Below are 26565 nucleotides of genomic sequence, written 5' to 3'. Positions count from 1 at the left end.
TGGAAATATTGGGTGGGGGGGATGCCTTTCAGACATGCTGGTAAAGATGTTTAGCATGCTGTTATATACCAGTGGGGTATGGCATAATGGATAGAGTTCTATACACATAGGAAAACTCTGAGTTAGTCTTCAGATATTAGCATATAGAATTACATCCAACTACAGCTGGTTAGGGCCTCAGAGAGGGACCTGATCTAAACTTATTTCCTAGCAGAGAAAACTAAAGTTTGAAAAGAGTGTGACTTTGTTTAAACAAACAAACAAAAAACTCAAACTGAAAATATATAGTCAAATAGTCAGAATATTTACATTAACCTGACTGGTGTATTTTCTTTGGGTAGGAAAAACTGGCGTTTGATTATAGAACTTATTAGAATTATTTAAATTAGCAAGATAATATAGAAATATATCTCCCTTATTAGAAACTAAAAGTCATTCAGTTAATTAAGTAACCTTCCATGCTCACCACACTTTCCATGCTCTTTTCAGTCTTGCTTTTTTACCTATTAAAACATATCTTAATATAAATGTTACATATACACATAATATATAGGAACACTTACCAGATAAATACATAGACAACGAGGTAATATCCTCTTCATAGTCACTTTCTTGCTCATTATTTCTGCTAACTTCTTGGATCTGAAAAAAATGTAATTTTCAGTAACATGCATTAATCTTAATAAATCTGTATTTTCACATATATCAAATGGAAAGTTAATACCTATGGAAATAAATGGTTTTAAGGTTTTTATTTAAATCCTTTGAGTATATTATATGTCTTAGCTATTATATATTTGTGTCATCTATAATTGTTCAATGACACATAATATTAAAAGTACAACTGGGGTAATAGAATATTTATAATAAACAAATTCATTTAAAAATGAAACTACTTTAAGATTCAAAGCAATAAGTATGAAATTTAGGTATAATACAAACTTCCTAAAAAAAAAACTGAACGCAACTATTTCAGATAAAAGCCGTTAGTTTTGCTTCCTTTTAATGTTTCTGTATTTTTACCAGTTCAAAGATGTTTGTAATTACATCACATATGATTACACAGTGAAAGACACTGAGATTGAAAAGCGGTTTATTTTCCCTCTTTAAGAATAAAAAAGAAACTAATTAAGGGACTTTGTGTTTGTGTTTCTGAAATCAGTTCCATTACACTAAGACAGGAGAATTATTGAGAAATCTGTTATCTCTGGAATCACTGCTCTTTATTTATACTCTGATGAAGGAGACATAGGGTCTACAGTAGTGGAATGTGTTGGTGTTCATGGGAAAAGCTAATACCACTGACAGTTCTCTTTGTGCAAAGCATCTAGAGAAAGTGATAGAATTTGGTTGCATTAACATAGGTCACATTTTGTTACCATGAACTCCCAGTTATTTATGCATTTGTTCTTAATAAAATTGATTGAAATGTTAGGCCATTTGCTCTGCATTTGGGAGTCCCTTTAGAAATTAGAAGCATCCATATTAAAGCATTATTAAATTTATAGCAGCTTTTGTATGCAAGGGTATTTGACCTGCATAATGACTTTATCACCTTGGATGGTCACCCACTTTGGCAAAGGGAGCCCAGTGGAATTTCTTCTTTTTTAAACTAATGTTGTCCAGAGAAGCAACAGTCTTTGATTTCCAGTAGAATCATGAACACAAAAATCTCTTTAGTATTTTTTAGGGAGCCTGATGCAGAAGGTCATTTTCTATTTAAATCTTACTTTCCCCTTGCTGGATTCAATCAAATGCTAATATGGAAACTCATGTAACTTTACCAGGGAGACTGACATGCTGGTTGGTATTTGTGTGCTTTGATATTAAAGGCATTGTTTAATATAGCCATTCTTTATTTCCAATTAGCCTGACCTCTATATTTATTTCATTAGGTAGATCAAGTATATATTTAAAAAGTCCATAACACTTTTAAAATCCTATCAAGGAAGTTTTTATTAGTTGAATAATAGGAATAGCTTTCAAAGATTTCAGGGATAATGTGAAATTTTTCTATATATTATTCACAAACTTAGACCTTATGTGCCTAACACCAGTGTAAATAAAGAGACTGTAGGCCAGTGTATAGGTGTTTGTGTGCAGAGGCTGAAACCTAATGGAATCATTTTTATGTCACAACTTTAACTGTATGACATTTGTACAAATAAACACACAAGCCCAAAAACGTCTCTGAGGAAGTAGGTTCCAAATTTGAAAAACAGCTGAGTTCGACTAATTTGAGTACTTTCATAAGTATTTTGTAAAACTGTTACTTTGTATAATCAGGCTATGCAGAGAGTGATTGTTTTCTTAGGAATAAAAAGATGTTTGTTTAGAAATATTTACACTGAAAAACACTTCTTACTTTTCTTACAGTCATTTTGGAAAATATGGTAGCTACAGTGATATATTCATAACTGCTAATGACACCGATGATGGCTTCAAGGGCAAGCATGGTGGCACTTTGACATCTAATGCCTTTAATACGTGGCAGTGTGGTGCCACTGCAGAGCACTCATTTTGAAGTCAATCTAGGAACCATCATACCTCTATTATTTATCAGTGGTGTGACATCAGCCAAGATACTTAACTCTAAATCTCAATATTCTATCCTGTAAAAGGTGGACAATAATATCTAGGCCATCAATTTGTTGAGAGAGTTAAATTAGAATAATGCTAGCAAATCACATACCACACCCACCACATGCCACAGAGTAAAAACTAAACAATTGTGACCTGCACATAGTAGGCTTTCCATCATCATACAGAGCATAGATCTATATTTAAGCAAGTGTGTGACCACATCAGTTTGATGGGGGCATGATCAACAATGAACCAATAATTATTTAACTTTTTTCTTCTCAACTGTGTGTCTCTAGTTCTGCTGTGACAGAGAAATCACTGGAATATAAACTTTCTATCTGATCAAAGTGTGGCAGTATGATTTTGTTACTAAAAACACTTCTATAATTTATAAGCTAATAGACAGGGTAAAAATTGGAAAAAGAGACACTTGATTCTTTATTTTAATATGTCTCTTTCTTCCTGTGGCTAGAATCTGACTTCATTTGTCAAATATTTATGTAGGCCTGTAATGTGTAAAATATTCTGTCAGCAATTAAGGAAAATAAAAAGAGAGAGGAGCTAATTCCCACTCTCAGAAACAGCACCTTTTTGTTAGGAGAGGAAGAAAAAAAATTATAAAATTAATAGAATACAATATTTCTTTCTTTCCCTACACTGACTCAGTCCTTATAGGTTCAATGGAGAAATAAGAAATAATCAGATGATCAGGGCCAAGATTTTATTCAGTTGCTTTTTTGGGTGAGGAATTGGATTGAAAAATCATCTTCGCATTTTCCCTAATTCCACTTCTCTAAATGAAAAATCCAGGTTAAACAATAAAATCTATTAGCTGAAGATGCTCAGCATAATACTCCAGACCATAGATATCCCTTCCAGTACACAATGCTTACTGAAATTAAAATCATTCATTATGAAAGATAAACTGAAAAGAGAACTTCTTGTTGAGTGAGAAATGTAAAGCTCCACATGGCTTTGGCACATAGTACTGTACAAATTGATCATAATATTCTGATTTTGAGGGAGTGAATAAAAACAGTCTTTACATGGCAGTTGGTTTCTAAATCTTTTTATAAGATTCTGAAGATATTTGTAATTAGCCCAACTCTTTCCTAACTTTCCACAATGTTGATCATAAATGATTTTGCCAGCTTCAAAATGGTGGTCTATGGAATGAGCATAAGAAAATACATATATGGTTGAAGACTAACAAATTCACCTATAATTTATTATATATACCTCAAATGAATGTAACATACTGCAGAATCTGATAATATTCCAACTGAAATAATAAAGCTTATTCTTACTAAATGTTAAGAATAATGAACAGTCTTATACTAAAGCTATGAATAACAGCAAACACAGAATCTCAAAAAAATTTTCAAAAGCACCTTGTGGGAATATAATATCTTAACTCTCATCACAACCTTTAAGACAATTTGTTTCTCCTTAGGCCACTTAGGAATATGGTCTAAAAGAAGATTCAGATAACTTCTCATGAAAACTTCTTTTTTATTTTAGGAATTGAAATTCTGAGTCTAAAAATTAAATAGGAACTCTGTCCGGGGTTGAGAGAAGAATGAAGAAAGAATAAAGTAGATGTGGAACAGTTAAACTTGGGGGAAAAGTGGACACTTGCTTTTAGTATGGGATAAAATTTCATTAGAATAACTTACAGAGGATATATGTTCTATTTTTTCAGACAAGCTTTTGGTATTAACCTCTGGCCATGATGCAGCTCTCTTTACAGCTATGAACTTCAGGCTTGGGCACCTAACCTTTTTAATTCCATTTTACCCCCATTTGATAGTGTTTGTTGCAAACCCAGCATAGTGTGGTTTCATCTATGAGGAACCAGCACCTTTATTAGACCATATGTTTGGTTTGACTTCAGCCATCTCTGTCACTAAAAAGGCAATGATAAAATTAAAATCCATTCCTATGCTGGGATTGTAGTTGTAATTGTAAAAAATTAGTTATCTTCATTTAAAATTATAGCATCCAAAGTCTGAAAGGAATCTGTGCATAACCACTCTACTTGCTTATTCTCTTGTTCGTATACTGATATAATACTAAAACAATGTGTCACAAGAAAAATGTAATGATTTGGTTATTTTTCCAAGCAAAAGTTTTTTTAAGTGCAGCGTATGGTCCACATTGCTCAACCCTCTTTATATGTTATTACTAGCTTTTCCTGGGTTCCATACTTTCACCTCTTCTCTTCTCCCCTCTCCTTTTTCTTTTCTTCTCTTACAGAATGTATTTTCTCTAGGTGTTCTTACCCACTCCACTGTTTGTAATTTATATCACCATGATTCTTGAATATGTCATTTGCTTCAAACTTTTCTGAGGTCTAGATTCTAGGATTTAGTAAAAGATACTCAAAGAAACAGTCATAGAAGCAAAGGGGAAAAATCTAGACAGAGAGAGATCAGAAAAATCAGGAGATAGGCTGCTTTCGATTGAATGTTTGTGTCCCTACCCCCAAATTCATATGTTGAAATTCTAATCTCCTAGGTGATGGCATTTGGAGGTGATCTTTGGGAGGTGATTCGGGAATGAGGGCAAAGCCCTCACAAATGGGATCAGTGTCATTGTAAAGGGGACCCACAGAAGTCTTCCACCCCTCCTGTCCTATGCAGACACAGGAAAAAGATGGCTGTCTGTGAGCCAAGAAGAGTTCCCTTGTCCCACAAGGAATCTGCTGGGACCACGATCTTGGAATTCCTGGACTCTAGCACAAATTCCCAGACTCCTCTAACAAAAATTATGAAATTTTTATTATAGAAGTCTGAGTAGACTAAGACAGAGGGTTTCAAGTAGGTCACAATATTAAATGCCTCACCGTAAGTGAAAGGGAAGAAGTTTGAAAACAGTTTATAAAATTTTTCAATGAAGGTCACTGGTCACCCTGGTGAGGGGAATTGGGGAATTTTATGAATTCATGCTGGATTAAGAACCTCAAAGAATAAAAGGGGAGTACAGAAAGGAAGGCATCATGTACAGAGTTTCCAGAACCATGATGTGCCCAGGGAAATTGTGTTGAAGATAGTTTTCAAAAAACAAGTTAAAGATGTCATCAAAAGAACACTTTATTGCAGGTGAGGAGTATGGAGACAGCAGGTAATGACACTCAGAGCACACACGCACCCAACACCATACCAGGCAGTATGTGAGACACAAAGATGGAAATTTCATGATCCCAAACCTCAAACATTTTACAGCCAGGGGGAAGAGAAGGCATACAGAAAAGCTAAAATGAAACAAGCTTTCAAAATGTACATATACTTGTGAAATGTTATAAGATAGAAACATGCAGTCATTTCCACTGAGTGGATAAAACAGAGAATATTTTCAAGTACATGGTATTCAGGGTGAATCTTAAGGGAAAGTATGGTCTTGATCTACAAAGTGCGGAAGCAAATTCTTGGCTGATGGGCGAGCATGATTGAAACAGTATGAAGACTTGGTGCTTGGTTCCTATTTGGTTTTGATTAGGTTGCATGGTGGGATGTATCTGAGTGTCAAGATGTGGTGGTGCGTTAAGGTTTTATAAAGTTTTAAGTGGTTTTGAATATGTAATTATTTCCTAAGAAATGGCAAGTAGCATGTTCTTGTCTATATTTAAAAGCATGATTCTAATAACAGTGGGCAAGAGGGAGAGCGGACTATTTTAATAGTCAAGATGAAGGGTACAGAGGACTAGTGAAAGAAAATATTTAATGGTGAAGGCCGAGTTAATAAATATCAAGGAGATGGGATAAACAAGATTTTTTACAGCTTTGATGTCAAAGGCTGGAGGAAAGGGGTAAATATGACTATGTAAGTTTCTATGCAACTCAGTGAGATCTGGTAACCAGCTCTAATTCTTACAGTACTCTTTTTCAGGATACCCCTTCAAAGAACTCTCGTTATTTAGAAATGAGGACCCTGATTAAAATCACCTCTCCTATGCAATTTCAGGTGAGAGTTTGAGGTCAAATTATAATATCAACATCTTAAATATCCTTTGCATTGATTCATGTAATACTTGAAAATATATCTGGAGTGGGTATATAGTTATTAAAGGGTGAGTCTTCCCCATTTCTTTATTAAGTTAAGAAATTTACCAACTTGGGAAAACAGAAAGTAGCTAATTGTATGATAGTTAAATAAACTTTTAATTTGATCAATAAGACTTTTAACTATGAAGACAGGCTGATATAATTGAAGTGAAGAAAAACTAAGCAGAAAATCCAAGTTAAGTTATAAAGATAACAAAAAAGTACTCAGATACAAGCAACTGAGCAAGACTATAAATTATATTTAATCAAATATTAAATATTTCTTTCTAAAAATGAAAAGCTTTCCATGAAGTTAAATGGATTGATTGTGTACTAGGTGCTTCTGAACAATACACAGAAAAATTTTAAATGTATTCAGAAATGAAGTTAGAAATATCCACAAATAAAATATAAAAAGAAAAACAAGAGAAAAATGTCAGAGATCATTAGAAGCAGGGTACAATGACACAAGTAAAAAGTCAAAGCTAAAAGGGAGAGAATCACTCTTAATTAACCTCTGATTTCGGAATGGTATTCAGAACTCAACTAAAGCATCTTGAAGGATGAGTTTCTAGAATAGGTGACTTTACTGAAACATGCAAGAACTCAGGGAAATTCTTAGTGTATTGTCTAGACATGCCATCTCACATTTTCAAGCATGACAATTATCACCAACCTTGGTTAATCAGTCAATAAATATTTCTTAAATGTCTGTGATGTGCATATTATTATAATACTACACAAGTTTCCAGGGGGTATATAAAATATGTGACATTCAATTTAATCCCATGAAGCTGAATAGTCAGCTAGGAACATAAAAGTGAAATATATGAAACAATTGAAATCCCTTAAGTGTTTGGGCTGACTAAAGAGTACAATAGAAGATAAGAAGAATGAAATCATTATTATTGGTTGGAGTAACTAAAGCTGGCATTTGAAGGATGGACAAAATTTGAGAGATAAATCTTGAATTTAATCCTAGAAACTAATGCATGCTCGGTCAGCTAATGATAAATAAACAATAAATGAGTTGGTGGAAGAGGAAAGAATGTGGGTATTCTTGGTAAGTAGAGTGGTGTACCCAAAAGCTATGTGTAACAGGCCATATGCAGAGAGCAAAGAGCAAAACTACCCAATGAAGAAGCAGGTGAAATTTTGGGAGACAATGTGAATTTTGATAGGAAGAGTGGAGTCAACATTTGCTTGATATGTCCCAATTGCGGGATATTAGAAATATTCCTAGATGATGGGGATAATGATGACATAACTATTAAACATCCCATCTATAAATACCTGTAGGTTATATAGGTTAAGAGTTTGAGTCCAGAAGTATTGTCAAGAAGATCTGGATTCAAATCTTACTCTTCCATTTATTATCTATATGAATTTAAGAACATTTCTCTCTCTTGGCCTCCCTGGATGTAAAAATAAGCATAAACTTTTGTTACATCACAGGGTTATTGTGAAAATTAGAATACTTATCAAGTACTTAGCATAGAGCTTGGCACATAGAAAGCACTCAACTATTGTCTCTGTTTTCTTTATTAAGATCATTATTTTATTACAGAATGACATTTCAAGTTGCCCTAGATTTTCAGTTTTGCAAATCATGTTTATGTCAAAATTTCGTTATTCACCTCTAAGACCGAGAAAAGATCAGTTGTGTTCAAGCTGGAATATAAAGGATAAAAAAAGCCCTGCATTTAATAGTGGGGTTTTTTACAGCTTACAATTTAAAAATTATTTTTATTTTTAAGTGCAAGGAGTCACAAGACAGATGTGATGATCGGTCAATATTGGATCAATTAAGCTAATGGAAATTAAGCAGGGCTACTGAGTATGGTTGTATAGGCTGTATACTGAAATTCTCTTAGGGCACCATTTCCATAGACTATGATATATAAGGCACCCTAGGAGTTGGATGTCAGCAGGGTTGTGAGGAGAGGGGTCTCTCAAATGATTCTGCAGTGTTTAATTTCCAAATGATGTATATTTGATTTTATAATGTTGATGTTACAAAAAGGACTTATTTAATCTAATATTAAACCTAGTGTGTCTTCTTCCTGCACAAAATGATATATGAGGGACAGGTGCTAACTGAGAAGGGTATTTCTTACCAGGTGTGGCAACAGTAGGGAAGAAGAAACTGGCCATGGATGAGATACAATGTATACAAATGATCAGTTCTGAATGGATTCAAGAATTTGGCTTTCATGAACCACACACCTGTGATTGCTGCATTCATTACCTTAACCTGCTTTTCTATTGCTATAAGGAGAACAAAAGCATATACCACATAGCAACATAGAGCTTTGCTATTGACAATCTAAAATCTTGAAATCAGTTTTAGTTTCAAAATCATAAATCTAAAAAAAAGTTTTGTAGAGGAAACACAAAAGACCACTATGTCAAGAATATGAATAATTATGCTGTTTTGAATATTTCAATAAAATCAAATTTGCAAAAACCATGCTTTTACTTTGGAGAAAAACTAAATATGCACTAAATAATGGATGGATTTACATATTTCCAAGTTAGCAGAGTGGAGTTAGCGAAGAGGTAGCCAGGTTTACATTTATGTTGACTATTACTGGTAATCTTTTTTTTTTCCTTTTTTCTGAGCCTTTCATAATTTGAGTAATGGTTAAAGAAAACCAAATGGAGGAAAGCAAGCTGAGTAATAAAAAGCTATCATTGTCATTATCACAGTTGTTGGACATTTCATTTATCTAAAAACAGAGGAGCAAGTGGTTTCTGAAATCCAAGCCAGAAGTAAACATAAAATACCACTTAAAGACCCAGCAATTTCCCACAAAGATTATACTCTTCAGTCGTTAGATAATGTGTTATTTGACAAATGAAACAAAAGCCCCTTTAAGTTTATAGTATTGCTATTAGAAAATAAGTGTTTTTTTTGGACAAATTAAACAGAACGTGTCTTAAAACTTATATTGTTGCAAATATATTCCCAATATATGTTAATTTGGTGGTAATAATTCCTCAATTCCAAACAGAATTAGAAAAGTCAATTCTTATTTATCAGAGCATTAAAAACATGAAAGATAAATAGGAAAGTTGAACTATAAATTCATGAGGACATTGGGGGATAGTAAATAAAATTTCTAGCCTCAAACCTTCAATTTAAAGGCAGCTAACAATTCAGAAGACAGCGCTCCTGTTGGACAAAGTTACTACAGATAAACATATACAAAAATTACTTCTTTCATATATGTGGGTTCAATATTTTTTTATATACTGCAACACACCATAAGTACTCTAAGTATATACTTTACAATTTTAATTTAAATTATGGAGTTGAATTAAAAATGATCTCAATATCATTCAGTAGCAGGGCAGTATCATAATCAGAGAAACCTGGGAGACACACATTGCACCTTCAATGAATAATTTTCCTTATTAAAAGCCACCATTTTTATCCCCTCAATTTACCAGAACCCATTCAAATCAATTGTCAGAAGACCTTACCCTTGATAAGTATGCAGGCTGTATACTCTTAGATATTACCTAGTTACAGATCTACTTAAGGAACATAGACAAAAAGGATGTTTATGTACCAAAAAACAACGAAAACCTGTACTAGAATAAACTTGAAAAACTGCTAACAGAACAGACCTGCTGAAAATAAATCTGCAGTTCATGTCAGGTAAAATGAAAAAGAAACCTTTTGTGGTACAAGAAACAATATTGTTACATATTTAAAAAATATATTTCTCCCATGCCTTCATGTAAATCAAAATAGAAAAGAATCCATAAAACCAATAAGCTCACTTTGGAAGAAAAACACCATTTTCTTAAGCACAGAAATCTGAAAGCTTTTCACTTGTAACAATGAAATAAATTTTATTTTGTGGGGCCCCAGCCAAGACTCAGGATGCTGCTGTTTATATACTGTAATTACTGCAAAATGAGATAGTGCCACACATCTACCAGGATGACCAAAATCCAGAGCACTGACACCACCAAATGCTGACGAGGATGTGGAGCAACAGGAACTCTCACCCATTGCTGGTGGGAATGCAAAATGGTTCAGCTACTTTGGAAGGCAGTTTGGCAGTTTGTTGCAAAACTAAACACACTCGTACCATATGACCTAGCAATCTCACTCCTTGCTATTTTCCCAAAGGAGTTGAAAAAATAGTTCTACACAAAAATCTGTACATGAATGTTTATAGCACAGTGTTATTCATAACTGTCAAAACTTAGAAGTAACCAAGATGTCCTTCAGGAGGTGAATGGAAAATTAAACTGCTACATCCAGATAGTGGAATATTATTCAGTGCTAAAAAGATATGAACTATCAAACCATGAAAAGACATAGAGGAAACTTAAGTGCATATTACTAAATGATAAAAGCCAATCTGAAAGGCTACATACTTATGATTCCAATTATATGACAATCTGGGAAAGACAAAACTGTGGAGACAGTAAAAAGATCAGTGGTTTCTGGGGAAGGGGAATAGGGAGAGAGATGAATAGGCAGAGCACAGAGGGTTTTTAGGGCAGTGAAATTACTTTCTATGCGATTATGATGATGGATATATATAATTACCATATCATGTATATATATATCATGTATATTTTTTCAAACCAATATGTATGCCACACCAAGCGTGAACCCTAAGGTAACCTATGGACTTTGAGTGATTATGATGTGTCAGTGCAGGTTCACCTTGATTAAAAAATGTACCACTCTGGTGAATAACAGTGATAATGCAGGAGGCTATGTATGTGTAGGGGCAGGGAGTATATGAGAAACTGTACCTTCCTCTCAATTTTATTGTAAATCTAGAACTTCTCTAAAAAAATAAAGCCTATAAAAAGTGAAAAGGAAATCCATATGCCAATAGATAGTGTATTTTATGTGATTCATTTTGTCTGAAAATGCCTCTGAAGCTGTTTGGGGTAAAACTCTATAGAAAACAACAATGGCTTAGCTTACCTAAATATGATTATGAATCATTAGGTCATCTAGATTGTGGCATTACATTCAGATATTTGAACCATTTTACATTGTTATGGATCATGTAAGTAAAACAGTAATATAAGGATTGAGTAACTTTACTGGGATTTGCATTTATTAACTGATGTAAATGAATGAATAAAAAATTAAATATTATGCCCTTTGTTTGAGGACATTTTGAAGTTTTATAAAGATATGTGCCTAACTATAAAGTTGAATTGCTTAGACATTTGTCAAACTAAAGCAATATCAACTCAGTTTTGGAGAAGATCAATCTCTAGAGAGGTGCAACACTGGCAAAGGGGTTTTATTTTTTTACTTACTTATTTAAAAACACTTATTCAGAACCTAATAAGTAGCAGAAACCGGGTTAGGCAATGGGACTATAAGGAAGGATAATGGTAAGTTTCTCTTAAGAAAATACAGATCTCCACATATGCACTTTTATTACATAGGATAGGTGTAATAATGTTATTATGAAAATGGTAACTTACATAATATTTACTGTGTACCAAGGACAGATCAAAATTATGCACTTACATTAAATTATTTAATCCTCAAAATAATTTTATGAGGTAGGTTTACTATTGTAACCCTCATTCAATGAAAAAGAGACACAGTGGACTCAAATAACTTCAAAAGTTACACAGCTAATGACTCTTATTAGAGGCCTCAACAATGAGGAAAATAAGTAAATAAGAGTACACAACGAAGACAAAGACACCACAAAAAAAGTAAATTACAGACCAATGTCCCTGATGAACATAGATGCAAAAATGCACAACAAAATATTAGCAAACTGAATTAAAAAATACATCAAAAAGATCATCCATCATGATCAAGTAGGATTTATTCCAGGGAAGCAAGGATGGTAAAACATTAAAAAATCCATCAACATCACCCACCACATCAACAAAAAGGACAGAAACTGCATGATTAGATGTTGAAAAAGCAATGTGGGATTCACATATAAATCAAGTATAAAAATCAAATGAATAATCATATCTGACTCGATTGTTTATAGTGCATGATGTGTGATCAAAACCAAAAGTTTCTGTGATATGACTGCCCTTGTACTGTTCACCATGTAAGAACTTATTCACTATGTAAGAACTTGTTCACCATGTAAGAACTTGTTCATTATGCTTCAGAAGATTGGAGACTGTTGAGCATTAGGCTTGGGGTTGATTAATGATTGTGCATTGAGTCCCCTATACAGAATTTTATTGTTGTTAACAACCATTTGATCAATAAATATGAGAGATGCCCTCTCAAAAAAAAAAAGAAAAAATTCAACATCCATTCATGATAAAAACTCTCAACAAATGGAAATAGAGGGCAAGTACCTCACTCAACACAATAAAGACCATATATGACAAACCCACAGCCAATATCATACCTAATAGTGAGAAATTTAAAGCTTTTCCTTTAAGATTGAGAACAAGACAAGGATACCCACTCTCCCCATTTTTATTCAACATAGTTCTGGAGGTTCTAGCCATGGCAATCAGACAACACAAAGAAACAAAAGGCATCCTTATTGGTAAAGAAGAAGTTAAACTCTCCCCGTTTGCAGATGACATGATATTGTACATTAAAAAAACCCTAAAGAATCCACTCCAAAACTACTAAAACTAATCACTGAATTTGCAAACTTGCAGGATACAAAATTAATACACAGAAATCTGTTGCATTCCTATACATTAAAGATGAACTAGCAGAAAGAGAAATCAGGAAAACAATTCCATTCACAATTGCATCAAAAAGAATAAAATACCTAGGGATAAACCTAACCAAGGAAGTGAAAGACCTATGTCCTGAAAACTACAAGACACTCATGAGAGAAATTAAAGAAGATACCAATAAATGGAAATACATCCCATGCTCATGGATAGGAATAATTTATACTGTCAAAATGGTCATCCTGCTTAAAGCAATCTACAGATTCAATGCAAATCCCTATCAAAACACCAACGGCATTCTTCAATTAACTAGAACAAAGAGTTCTAAAATTCATATGGAACCACAAAGACTCCAAATAGCCAAAGCAATCCTGAGAAGGAAGAATAAAGCTGGGGGATTATGCTCTCCAACTTCAAGCTCTACTACAAAGCCATAGTAATCAAGACAATTTGGTATTGGCACAAGAACAGACCCATAGATCAATGGAACAGAATAGAAAGCACAGATATAAACTCTAGCATATATGGTCAATTAATATATGATAAAGGAGCCATGGATATACAATGTGGGAATGACAGCCTCTTCAACAACTGGTGTTGGCAAAACTGGACAGTTACATGTAAGAGAATGAAACTGGATTAGGGTCTAACACCATACACAAAAGTAAACTCAAAATGGATCAAAGACCTGAATGTAAGTCATGAAACCATAAAACTCTAGAAAAAATAGGCAAAATTCTCTTGAATATAAACATGAGCAACTTGTTCCTGAATGCATCTCCTCGGGCAAGGGAAGCAAAAGCAAAAATGAACAAATGGGACTACATCAAGCTAAACAGCTTCTGTACAGCAAAGGGCACCACCAGTAGAACAAAAAGGCATCCTACAGTATGGGAGAATATTTTTGTAAATGACATATCCGACAGGGGTTGACATCCAAAATATATAAAGAACTCACATGACTCAACACCCAAAAAAGCAAATATTCCTATTAAAAAATGGGTAGAGGATATGAACAGACAATTCTCCAAAGAAGAAATTCAGATGGCTAACAGGCACATGAAAAGATGCTCCCCACACATCGCTAATTATCAGGGAAGTGCAAATTAAAACCACAATGAAATATCATCTTACACCAGTTAGGATGGCTAACATCAAAAAGAACAGGAACAAAAAATGCTGGAGAGGATGTGGAGAAAGGGGAACCCTCCTACACTGCTTGGTGGGAATATAAACTAGTTCAACCATTGTGGAAAGAAATATGGAGGTTCCTCAAAAAAATAAAAACAGAAATGCTATTTGACCCAGGAATTCCACTCATAAGAATTTACCTAAAGAATACAACTTTTCAGATTCAAGAAGACATATGCACCCCTATGTTTATTGCAGCACTGTTTACAATAGCCAAGATATGGAAACAACCTAAATGTCCATCAGTAATGAATGGATAAAGAAGATGTAGCACATATACACAATGGAATACTATTCAGCCATAAGAAGAAAACAAATCCTACCATTTGCAACAACATGGATGGAGCTAGAGGGTATTATGCTCAGTGAAATAAGACAGGTGGGGGAAAACAAGTACCAAATGATTTCCCTCATTTGTGGAGTTTAACAACAAAGCAAAACTGAAGGAACAACACAGCAGCAGACTCACAGACTCCAAGAAGGGACTAGCAGTTAACAAAAGGGTGGGTTAGGGGAGGGTGAATGGAGAGGGAGGGAGAAGGGGATTGAGGGGCATTATGATTAGTTCACATGGTGTACAGGGGGTCACAAGGAATACAGTGTAGCACATAGAAGACAAGTAGTGACTCTGTGGCATCTAACTACACTGATGGACAGTGACTGCAATGGGGTATGGGGGGGACTTGATAATATGGGTGAATGTAGTAACCACAATGTTTTTCATGTGAAACCTTCATAAGAGTGTATATCAATGATACCTTAATAAAAATAAATAAAAAACAAGTATACAAGGAAGAATGTGTGAAGTCACCTAAGGTTACTATGAATCAACAGATACAGAGACGGGCAGGAGAGGGAGCTGAAGAGGTTTTGCAAGAAATGCACCACACAAGTCCCAGGGTGGTAATAGGCATTTGTGACATGTCTGAAAGATGATAAAACATTTAAACGCAGGGAGAGAGACAGGGGCTGGGTGTCGTGGGCAGGCAAACAACATCATCAAATGTGGACGTAGGAAAGCAGATGTGCACTGGGGAAACAATGGGTCATCCAGCTTGTCTAGAGGACAAGGGCAACAGATACGGTCTATGGGCAGAGAGAAAGCCCAGCGGCACAGTGGGGCTTCCAGGCCAGGTGGCTGGGAGCCAGGCTGTCTGGGAGTCCCACCTGCACACACTGAGATGAGTACTGTCCCATCTGAGTCACGAGGAGAGAAAAGGCCTGCTCTCAGTCCCCGAAGAAGAGATGGGCAGAACAGCAACAATGGCATTTGAAAGCCTAAGCAAGAGGTCATAAAAGCATCTTACAGCTGCAGAGATGCCATCGGAGCAGTGCTAATGGAGGCACTGGGGCCAGGCCAGAGAAAACAGGTCCTAATGCAGCCAGATGACTCCAGGCCTCCCTGTTCATTTTCCTCTCCTGCCCTTGCTTGCAAAAGGGTGAGGTGTGCTTTTTGAAGAGCAGGAGACGGCTACGTTTTTACATTTGGTTTGGATACAATACAGTGAAAATATCTTATAAATGGTCCTTGTGTTCTGAGAAATAATAAATGGAATAGGTGGAGATAATGTTGTAATCAGAGAATCTTGCTTTAGGCCTGATTTTTCAGAAAAGAAAAGAAAACTTGTAAGATGAAAATATTACAAGAAAGAACATATGGGTTTCACAGTAATATCATTTGATAAGTTAATGGACTGTGTCTTCTTGGTGCCTAAGCTGTGTGTGTGGCTTTTATTCCTTCTAAATCTACCTCAGGCAATATGTACAATTACCTGTTACTCTACTCATATCACAAATGGGACAACAGAGGCAGAGACATTTTTAAAGATTCGTTCAAGGTCACTGGATGAAGTGTTTCCCTTCATCAGGTTTTATCCACAATTCATCTCTGAGATCTGTGTGATATGTGGTTAGAAGCACTCCCCTCTGTCCTGCTGTCAGATAATGAGAAATGCAGATTCCATGTTTTAGGAGGTCTTCATTACAGTTCTCTACATTTATAAAGCAATTAATGATTTCCAAAGCCATTTCACATATGCCACCATCCTCTGATCAACACTGCCATGCAGGCAGTGAGTCCTACAGGTGAAGACAGACGGAGGGAGGGGGGCTTGTCCACAGCTCTCAGTAGGTAAAGCAGAGATCCAAATCCAGGATAGTCCAGGACATTTGGATTTGTAGTTTATGGACTGAAGTTCAGTTCTCTTTACACTATAGCATTGTGCTTTTTGTCAAAACCATTTGTACCAAGTACAGATGAAATTGAAAGACAGTTAGTGAAAATAATAGATGTCTGGAAATGACATTTTTTTCTCAGTGAAGAAATCATGTCTGACTACATGAGTCTGAGATCAAAGTTCTATTCTACAAATGATAATGAAGGTTTAAAGATTTATGTTGGTAGTAAAAGTTGATTTGAAATTCATATCCTCTATCTTTGACTAATAATGTACTTTATAGAGAATGTGAATAAGAGAGAAAATTGTTAAGTTAATCCAACAAAATCTAGAGATCAATTAAAATCCTATGAATCAGTTCAGGATGAAGGATGGCCATTATGCCTTCAAAGTCATTAAAAGATGACAGAATATTTCTGAAGATAGGAAAGCTTGTATTTTATTATCTATTTATTTACCGGCAATTGACTTTTCCAGAAAGTGTTACCATTTTCAAGGGAGAAAGGGTAGATTTTACCTGCCTTTTGATAGATGTAATAAAAAGAGAAATGAAAGTAAAATTCCACACATTATAGTTTTATTTGTTTAAGTTTTATGACAGGAAGAAAAAATTAATTTTAAACTGTGGTTTCAGATTACCTGCTTCTCTGGCCCCCACTATCAGGGCAATTACCACAGATACCCCAGATCCATGCTTTCTTTCTTATTTCCCAAATCTCTAGCAACATTTCAAAGGTAAGCCAAAGCACTTAGCCTTTTAGCACAGATCTGTCTCTGGAACACAATACACACTTCTTCTTGACAGCCTCTGTGATCATTATCTACTTTTCCAACACAAAGCATATAGACAGGTCATTTGCTAAAACAGAGGTATTGGATTGGTTCTTGTTTCTATTTATGTTTATCTGGTCAAATAACAGCTGTCGTCAGATATGCATTTCTACTTCATCAAATAGCTAACACATGATAATCAAGATGTTATGTATTATATTTAGGGATTATTTTTTTTCATCCTTAAAATAAATTAGTTTTCAGAGTTGCTTTTAGCTCAATGTTTTTTTTCACTTGGAAAAAACACAAACTGCATAAAGATGGGCTTTTATAGATGAATTAACAAATCTTTCTTGCCATCTTCAGCTGTAGTCTGATGAGACATTTTCTTTAGCCAAACATAATACAGCATGACTCAGGGGACCCCAGGCTATCCTTTGGGGAATCAGAGCTGAATTAGCTAAAAAAGCGTGGGCAAGGCATACTTAGATAAAAATACAGCAAGAAGGAAATTTAAGTGGATCATGGATTGTGGAAAGACTGTTCATTGGGAAGATTAGATAAAATTAAATTTAAAATGATCACATCCTACTCAGAGCCACTTAACTATTGTGACTGGGTAAACAAATCCACTTCACATGTAATGGCCATGTCTTATAAAATAACACCCATAGGGGAAAGCACTGGAGAATTCCAAACCCTAAATTTTCTGTTTGTACCTTACCCTATCCTGGAAGAATAATTGTAGATCACCGAGTTACAAGAGGTTGAAACCAAAGATAATTATAAGTGAGGATCTGTATCAGGTAGCACAGTGACCTTGACCCTGGATATACAGTAAATTCATGTGGGGCGTTTTTATAAACTACCTATTCTCAGGCCCACCCAAGACCAACTAAATCAGATCTCTGGAGGTAAAACCCAGCCACCGGTATTTATTAATGGCTCTGCTGAGGCTTCTACTGTGCATCCAGGAAGAAGAACCACAAGAAGAGTGATTCCAAACACAGGTTTGGAGTGAGATGACCTTAAATGCAAAGTAATTCCTGACCACTGACTGTGAACAAGTTATTTAATCTTTCTCAGAACCAGTTTTCATCTGTTTCTTTGGATTGTTTCAAGGGTTAGATGAGCTAATTATTTTTTTCCTTTTTTTATTAAGGTACCATTGATATACACCCTCATGACACACCCTTATGATATACACTTTTCGTGTGAACATGAAAAACATTGTGGGTGCTACATTCACCCTTATTATTGAGTCCCCCCATACCTCATTGCAGTCACTGTCCATCAGTGTAGTAAGATGCCACAGAGTCACTACTTGTCTTTTCTGTGCTACACTGTCTTCCCTGTGACTCCCCGTACACCATGTGTATCAATCATAATATCCCTCAATCCCCTTCTCCTTCCCTCCCCCCCATCCCCCCTAAACCCCCCACCCCCTTGGTAACTGCTAGTCCCTTCTTGGAATCTGTGAGTCTGCTGTTTTGTTCCTTCAGTTTTGCTTCATTGTTATATTCCACAAATGAGGGAAATCATTTGGTATTTGTCTTTCTCTGCCTGACTTATTTCACTGAGCATAATACCCTCTAATGGTAGGATTTGTTTTCTTCTTATGGCTGAATAGTATTTCATTGTGTATATGTACCACATCTTCTTTTAGATGAGCTAATTCTTGACAATAATTAGACACTACTACTATTATGCAATGGGGGAAAGGCCACTGCCTATGTAGGTGAAGCATGCCAAGTCTCCAAGTGCACTGTAGTTCTTGTGGCCCAATACCTGATGGCATTCCAGAATTTCATTATCATGCCACATCCTGAATTAGAACATAAAAATTTTTCTTTATAGGCCATGTTGTGTCTTCTTGAAGTGATAGAGCAGCAAGGTTAAGAGCAAGAACTCAGGTGCCAGCAGCTCAAATCCTGACTATACCTTCTATGAGCTCTGTGACATTGATCAAACATTTAACCTTTTCTGCCCCTCAATTTGCTGATCTGAAAAATTGGCTACTAATAGTACCTGCCTCAGAGGAATGTTGTGATGGGTAAATGCATTGATATATACAATACATAAAGCATTTACTATGCTCCCAGCACATTATTAAGCACTCAGTGAGTTACCTATTATGATAATGATAATGATGATGGTCGCAGTGAACTCCTTTACAGATGTTTCAACAAAGGAGTCTATTTTTGAGGAGTGGAAAAATCTACTATTTTGCCAATCAGAGCTTCCCATTCTTCTTAGTTGTTCTCATGCAGCTTATCTACTAGAACCCCACACCACATCTCCTAGAACCAAGTATGGAAAATAAAGTCATTAAGGGCCAGGTTGACATCTCTATTATTTATCTGTCAGTTCACATAATTCTGGGGAGTAATGATTCAAATCCATCACTATTTTGAAAATGGTATGGAAGATCATGTTCTACTGATGGTTAAAAAGTAGCATCTTCTTTATACACACATTTATTTTATAAATATGTCTTGGTCATATATCAGATGGTTACATGTGATCACATACTGGTGTTGATATTAAGGGAAAAATTAAGATAATCCATAAAACATTTTGCTATGATATGTTGCAGTTCTCTTATGAAAGCTTCCTTTTGGGATTTAATAAAAATATTCTTAATGATATCTTTAGAGATCTTGAGTAAAGAAAGAGATGTTTGATTTTTTTCCAAAAAGTGCTGCATATCATATTTTAGAATTTTATATTATTCTTTTGCATCTTTCATCAATGCTTAATATTTTAAAAATTATTTGCCAGAGAAACACTGGGTAATTCATGAATTTGTCATTTGTTTCTTCCTACCATGGCAGGTAGATAGTGCTTCATCACAACCAAAATGCCTATGGAGGAGGGCATGTCACCGTGTCAAGTCAAAATACACTATTGGGTATCACAATTAGCAGCAGATATAAGTGTTTACAACCAAAGCTGAGGAGATACTGGTCATAAGAGATTCATTATAATGTATCTCATATCTGACAAAAGGCACATAATAATCTTTTATTGCTTTCCATGCTTTCAGGGCTTTAATTTTTCTAAAGCTGCACAAGGTCATTTCATGTCATTTTTACTTGGCCCTTAATGTGCCAAAAGATATACTTTTTGAAATAAATACCATTATGAGCTACTGAAAACACCTCAAGGCAAAGTAGGCAACTTATTAACTATGACTTTATGAGGCTCCACGAATTGCATCTTGTGGAAGGCAAATAAAATCCTTCTAGCTGTCACTGCCTTTTTCTTAATACTTCACAACTACCAACCAAAAAAATCTGTTGGCTGATGATTCTAGCAATAGCTGGTCTATGAAAAAGAAATAAAATGCAGAGGAAATGAGGTTAAAGAGTTATTTTTTTCCATGGAATTGCAAATGCAGGTATTAGGAGCTTTAATAATGCTTCTTCTCTGTCAGGTGCCAAGTTTGTTATATATGGGATGGAGTGCTACCAACCTTTCTCTTAACTAATGTCTCAAAGTCAGGCCTGACAGCTTGCATCCATGCTGCTGAATTCATGGCCCTATACTTGGAGACCATATTCATTCATTCATTCATTCGGCAAATAAATTGAGTACCTACTATGTGCCAGCAGTGTTCTGGGAAAAAGGATGTAACAATAAATAAAATATGATAAGGTTCTGCCTCTGTGGCACTTCTTTCTAGTGGAGGGCAGGCAGATAATAATCAGATAGAATGCTAGGTGATTGTAATTGTTACTGAAAAAACTTAAGGGATAGGTAGTGCCAGAGTGGGATGGACATTTTATATAGCTCAAATACTTCATGTGTATATATGTGTATATATATACATATATACACATATATACACATTTGAATATGAAATATATACATATTTTTATGTATATGTATATAAACATACATTATTTTCATCTCCTATATTTCCCATTCCATATGCTCTTGCAGAACTTTGGCGCTCCCCCACTAAGAGTGTTTGTATTCTCTCTCCTTATAATGTGGGAGGCCTTTGTGACTGTCTTGAATAAAGAGAAGGCAGAAATGCCTGTCTGTGACTTCTGAAGCAAGACCATGAAATGATACAACTTTTGCCTGCCTTTCTTAGGATGTCCATTCTTAAAGCTCAGCCACCAGGCTGTGAGGGAGTTGAGGCAACACCGAGATACTCAGCCACATGGAGAAGAACACAGACTCCAGCTCATAATCTCGGGTGAGTTCTCAGTCCAAAGCCCCAGTTGCTAGTCATGTGCATGATCCATTTTTGAAAGTGTCTACTCACCCTACTCTGAGCTGTCCCAACTGAAGTTATGAGGAACAAAGCTGAACTTCCCCTACTGAGCCCTGCCCAAACTGCAGATTTATAAGCACGATCAAACATCGTCAAGGTCTTAATCCACTAATTTTACAGGTGGTTTGTTACACAACAATATATAGCCTGGACAGTGCATATATGTTTGTGTAACTGATTCTACTGAATGTGTTCCTTGCACTTTTGGGGATTAGGTGACAAATAAAACAACTTGAAACTCACTAGGGTGACTTGGGAAAGGGGTCACTATGGTGCCCTGTCACTTAGTCTGATTTATAGGATGAATGCCGCCGGGTTTTCATCTGGCCTGGCTCCTGCTTTACCTTCCCACGTTCTGACTCCCGGGTCATTCTGGTTGTAATTCTTCTCTCTATGTTTTGTGACTCTGGTCTGCCCCAACCTCACTGGAGGCTCACAATGATCACCTATGGTTGAGTGCCATCCTCACTTTGACCTTTATTTCTTTCTTGTTGCTATGGTATTGTGAAGCTTCTCTTTCATTTTGCACATCTATGTTAGCAGGGGCCTTTAAGAGAGGAAGAGATGACAAAAGAAAAAAAAAACCTGGGGTTTTCTTAAGGGACTTGAATACACATTGTCCAAAATCTCACTCAGATTCTGTGACCTCTCCTTTGTCTATGCCTGGAGATGGATATGCTGCCTTTATTTGCACAGGCTTTAGTGCTGCTCCTTTGGTATTCTGGAAGTCAGCCTATGATTACACACTCCTTTGCTCCTGTGAGCCTTTGTCTTATTGTTCTTCCCGGGTTTTGCATTCTACTCACTGGTTTTGGTCTGTGTCTTTCTGTTCCAGCATCAGTCGCAGCCATTCACTGAGACAGCTCAGGAGATAAGTTAGGGCTTAGGGTAATACCCAGGTACAAAAAAATTCCAACCACACAAAACCCCATACACAGTGCAGGTCCTTACAGACAACATCCACAGTGCCTACATAGTGTTGGATCCTATAGTTCAATCACTTTTGCTTAGGGAAGAAATATGGACACTGTGCTTGGTGTTTCCAACTTCCTTCTTCACTACTAAATCCTTCAAATGCTCAATCAGCAAATCTTGTTAATCTTACTTCCTAAATGTGTACAGAATTTACCAGCTTTTTACCATCCCCATTACTACATCACTAGTGCATAGGCCACCTCATGCTTACCTGAATTATTACAACGTATGTATCAGTGTTCTTTTCTCCATTTCTCTCCCCTTCCTATACATCTGTAACCGACAGGTAATCCATACTACAGCAAGCACAACCTCTATTAAATTAATACGTAACTATGACACCTTCCTACCCTCTTACATCAGAACCTTCAGTGTTCCTCAACAGCCTCATGATAAAGAAGAGAATTTCACATGGCTTATAAGTGAGGCTTGTCTGGGATGGGTCTCAGTCTGTGGCAATTCCCAATTTATTTACTTATGGCATATTTATTAGTGTCCTGTCTTTTACAAGTGTACAGGTTTGGATAATACATTTGGTGATTACCCAATTTATAGGGTCCTTCATTATTTTGTCTCTCCAGGCATATCTCTATTTCTACTTGTGTAAGTCTCAGATCATATGAGTGATTTCCCTGAAAAATACTATTCCTTCTTTCAGTTCGTGTTTTTGTCCATTCTATTCTCTCTGTAAGTGGCTTTTCATGCTTTTTATTTGGCTGACTTCTATTTATTTTTCAGGTGTTTCAGGAAAATTAGAAAAACCTTTTCTTTTTTCCCAAGACTGCGATATTGAGTACCCTTTGGGTTCCCATAGCATTTGATATTCAGATCTGTAGAAGCACTTGTTCTGTACAGTAACAGTTTATATAGTTTGTTTCAATGACTAAACTCCAAACTACTTAAAGTTCAGATTAATGTCATGCTCACTGCTGTGCCCCAGCACTTATGCATTCTCTAATACAGTGTAGGTACTTGAAAAATATTTTCTAGATGACCAAGTGATGAATGAATAAACTACTCTGAATCTTGTAAAGAAGAGGCATTTTGAAAGAGTAGATACATACCCAGGGAGTTTAAAATTATTTGCAGAAGCATCCATGCTTTATTGACCTCCATCCTCACAAAGAGGCAGAGCTCACTTGAACTAGATAAACTTTTGTTCCTTTCTAAATCTGGATCTACTGCGATTTCACAGTTTTTTGCATTAAATTCATTAGCTCTGGAAATGTCAGCCTTGGCAGGCCACTGCTGTGAATATTTTAAATGGGAACCAAAGAATTCCAAGATTCTTTCATGATGTATTTCTTTTTAATTGATAAATGAAGTAAGGATGTTATTAGAAGTTATTTTCTATTTGTCAATGGGAGACATAGTTAACTAATCCATTTTGGGTGTCACTTTAATTAGGAAGAACATTTAGTGAGTAACTCATAAATTCTTGGAAGACTTTTAAAACTAAATTACATAAATATCAGGATACATGTGTAAGTAAGATACAAAGAGCCTAGGTATTTGTAGAAAGAGATCTTTGTCATCAGGTGAGTTTACTTGATAAAATATAAATATTTGTTTCTATCTCTCAAAAGAATCTACTCTTAAAAAAACTTTTGCTTAGCAAATTAGGAATAGTAGGGAATGGTCTAAACTGATAAAAGATCAATACTAACAAAAACTGTATAGGAAACATCATGCTTAATGTTGAAATACAGTGGTACAAAACAAGGCTCCTTGCTTCTATTTGAGATGGTTTTAGTGATCTCAGTCAGCAAAAAAAGGCTAGAAAAAGAAACCACTGGAATTAATAAAACACTTAGAAAACTACTGGATAATAATTAATATAAAAATCAATTGCATTTCTATATGCCATCAATAAAGAATCAGAAAATGAAAAAAATGTAAATATACCATCAAAACATTGAAAATTTAGGTATAAATCTAACAAAACATGTAGAAGAAATTTATGGTTAAAATTATAAATCTTTATTTAAATATATTATAAAAGATCTAAATAAATGTAGACATGATCCATATATGCCATTAATTACACTAGTGGCTCCATGTCCTTATTCCATGGTGTTTTGATGCTCTTTGTCATTTTATTCTGTAGTTTCTCTCACTATAGAGGTGATGTTTATTTCACCACCTTGATACTGCGTTCAGGTATGTGACTTGTAGCCAATGGTATGTATGTATAGTAGATCACTTGGTTTCTCACAGATCTCCATGTCCTAACCCCCAGAATTTGGGAATATGTTACCTTCATGGTGAAAGGGACTTTGTAGATGTGATTAAATTAAGGATTTTGATATGCAGTGATTATCCTGGATTATCTGGGCAGGCTTGATATAATCACCAAGGTCCTCATAGGAGGGAGGGAAGGTGATATGAAGACAGAAACAGAGATTTGAGGATGCTACATTCCTGGTTTGGAGATGAATGAAGGAACCACACAGGGAATGCAAGAATGGAGGCAGCTTCTAGAAGTTGGAAAAGGCAAGAAAATGGGTTCTCCTCTAGAGCCTATGAAAAAGAAGCCCTGGTAAAATCTTGAATTCAGACCAGTTAAACTTATTTCAGACTTCTGAACTATAGAACTATAAGAAAACAAATCTGTGTTGTTTTAAACCACCCAGTTTGTGAAAAACACCCAGCATCCATAAAAATTAATTTAGTGTATTAGCAGACTGACACATGCAGAGCTTGAAAAGATCTACCAGCACTGTGAGATCAAGTTCTGGTTAGTCAACTACAGAACTTTACAAAATGTAATTCATCAAAATATCTCTTGACTGTAGGTCAAAAGTTTTAACATTGATTGTTCCATTGAGTGTCCAGTTTAAAGTGATAAATAAAGATCCAAGTTATGGCATATCACAGTGAAATTTGGGACAACACTGGAAGGTAGATGACAATGGGACAATGCCTTAAAATTTCTAGGAGAAAATTATTTCCAAACTAGATTTTTATATCCAGCTAAATTATTAAGTAAGGGTGAGTCTGCTTAGGTGGAATATAGATATTTTTAGATCTATGATTGTCAATGTATTTCATGTTCCAGGAACCCTTTCTCAGGATGTAATGGAAGAATGTACTCTTCGATACACACAATTAAATGAGAAAACAAGATATGGGATCAAGGAAAGAAAGAATTCTAAAGTGAGAGAGATAGTGACCAACGACAATGAAGCTAAGAGGTGCTGTAAGCTTGGAAGGTTGTAGGTGGAAGGTTAAGATGGAAAGGTGATATAATGAAGAAATAGTGATAAAATATTAGACCAGAATGGCTCAGTAAAGATGAAACTGATAGACATCTGATGATTCTGAATGTACTGAGTTGAAATTTACATTTGTGTCAGAGGTTTGAGTGTGAATTACTGATAGTGGTACAGGATATGAAGCAAGCAAGCAAACAACAGTAATAAAAGCTAGGTCATACTAATCCAGGGAGGAAAAATGTTGAATAAGATAGGAAATGTAATTATTGTTCTTTGAATAGCTCAGCTGTGAATATTATTTAAATAATCTTAAGATGTAAAACACTGAATATAATCTAACCAACACGAATGCTATAACTATATTGAGAAGACGGGGATGATAGGGTGGAGAGGAAGGTATGTTTGGATGGAGAAGTGTATGAAAGGAGTTAAATTCTCATACTTTATAGTAGCAAGTCAATAGACAATATCTAGAACTAATAAGCAAAATATATATTTAGAAATGTGAAAGAAAATATAAAAAAAGAGCTCAAAGAAATGAATGTGGTGCTTCTGGGGCATCACAATTGCAAGTAGAATGAATAGAAGAGACAACATCTACATTTTTATTATAAACCTTGTAGATCTATTTGGATTTTCAACAGTGTATGAAATTTTCATGC

General features: G+C 35.4%; 1 protein-coding gene across 9 annotated transcripts in view; it reads right to left on the bottom strand.

Annotated features, from left to right (window-relative positions):
- BANK1 (B cell scaffold protein with ankyrin repeats 1) overlaps positions 1–26565 on the bottom strand; it is a 303826-nt gene that overhangs the window by 52593 nt on the left and 224668 nt on the right. For all 9 annotated transcript variants that reach the window (XR_008997811.1, XR_008997812.1, XM_036879201.2 and 6 more), the window contains exon 8: positions 564–642. Coding sequence is in view for 7 of the 9 variants with exons in the window: in XM_036879201.2 (XP_036735096.2) it covers positions 564–642 (79 nt within the window). In the remaining 2 variants the exon portion in view is untranslated. The remainder of the gene's footprint in view (positions 1–563; positions 643–26565) is intronic.

The sequence above is a fragment of the Manis pentadactyla genome, chromosome 5, assembly GCF_030020395.1.
Source record: "Manis pentadactyla isolate mManPen7 chromosome 5, mManPen7.hap1, whole genome shotgun sequence".
Classification (NCBI taxonomy): Eukaryota; Metazoa; Chordata; class Mammalia; order Pholidota; family Manidae; genus Manis; species Manis pentadactyla.
Note: the sequence above shows the minus strand (reverse complement) of the source record. Positions and strands in the feature narration are given on the sequence as shown.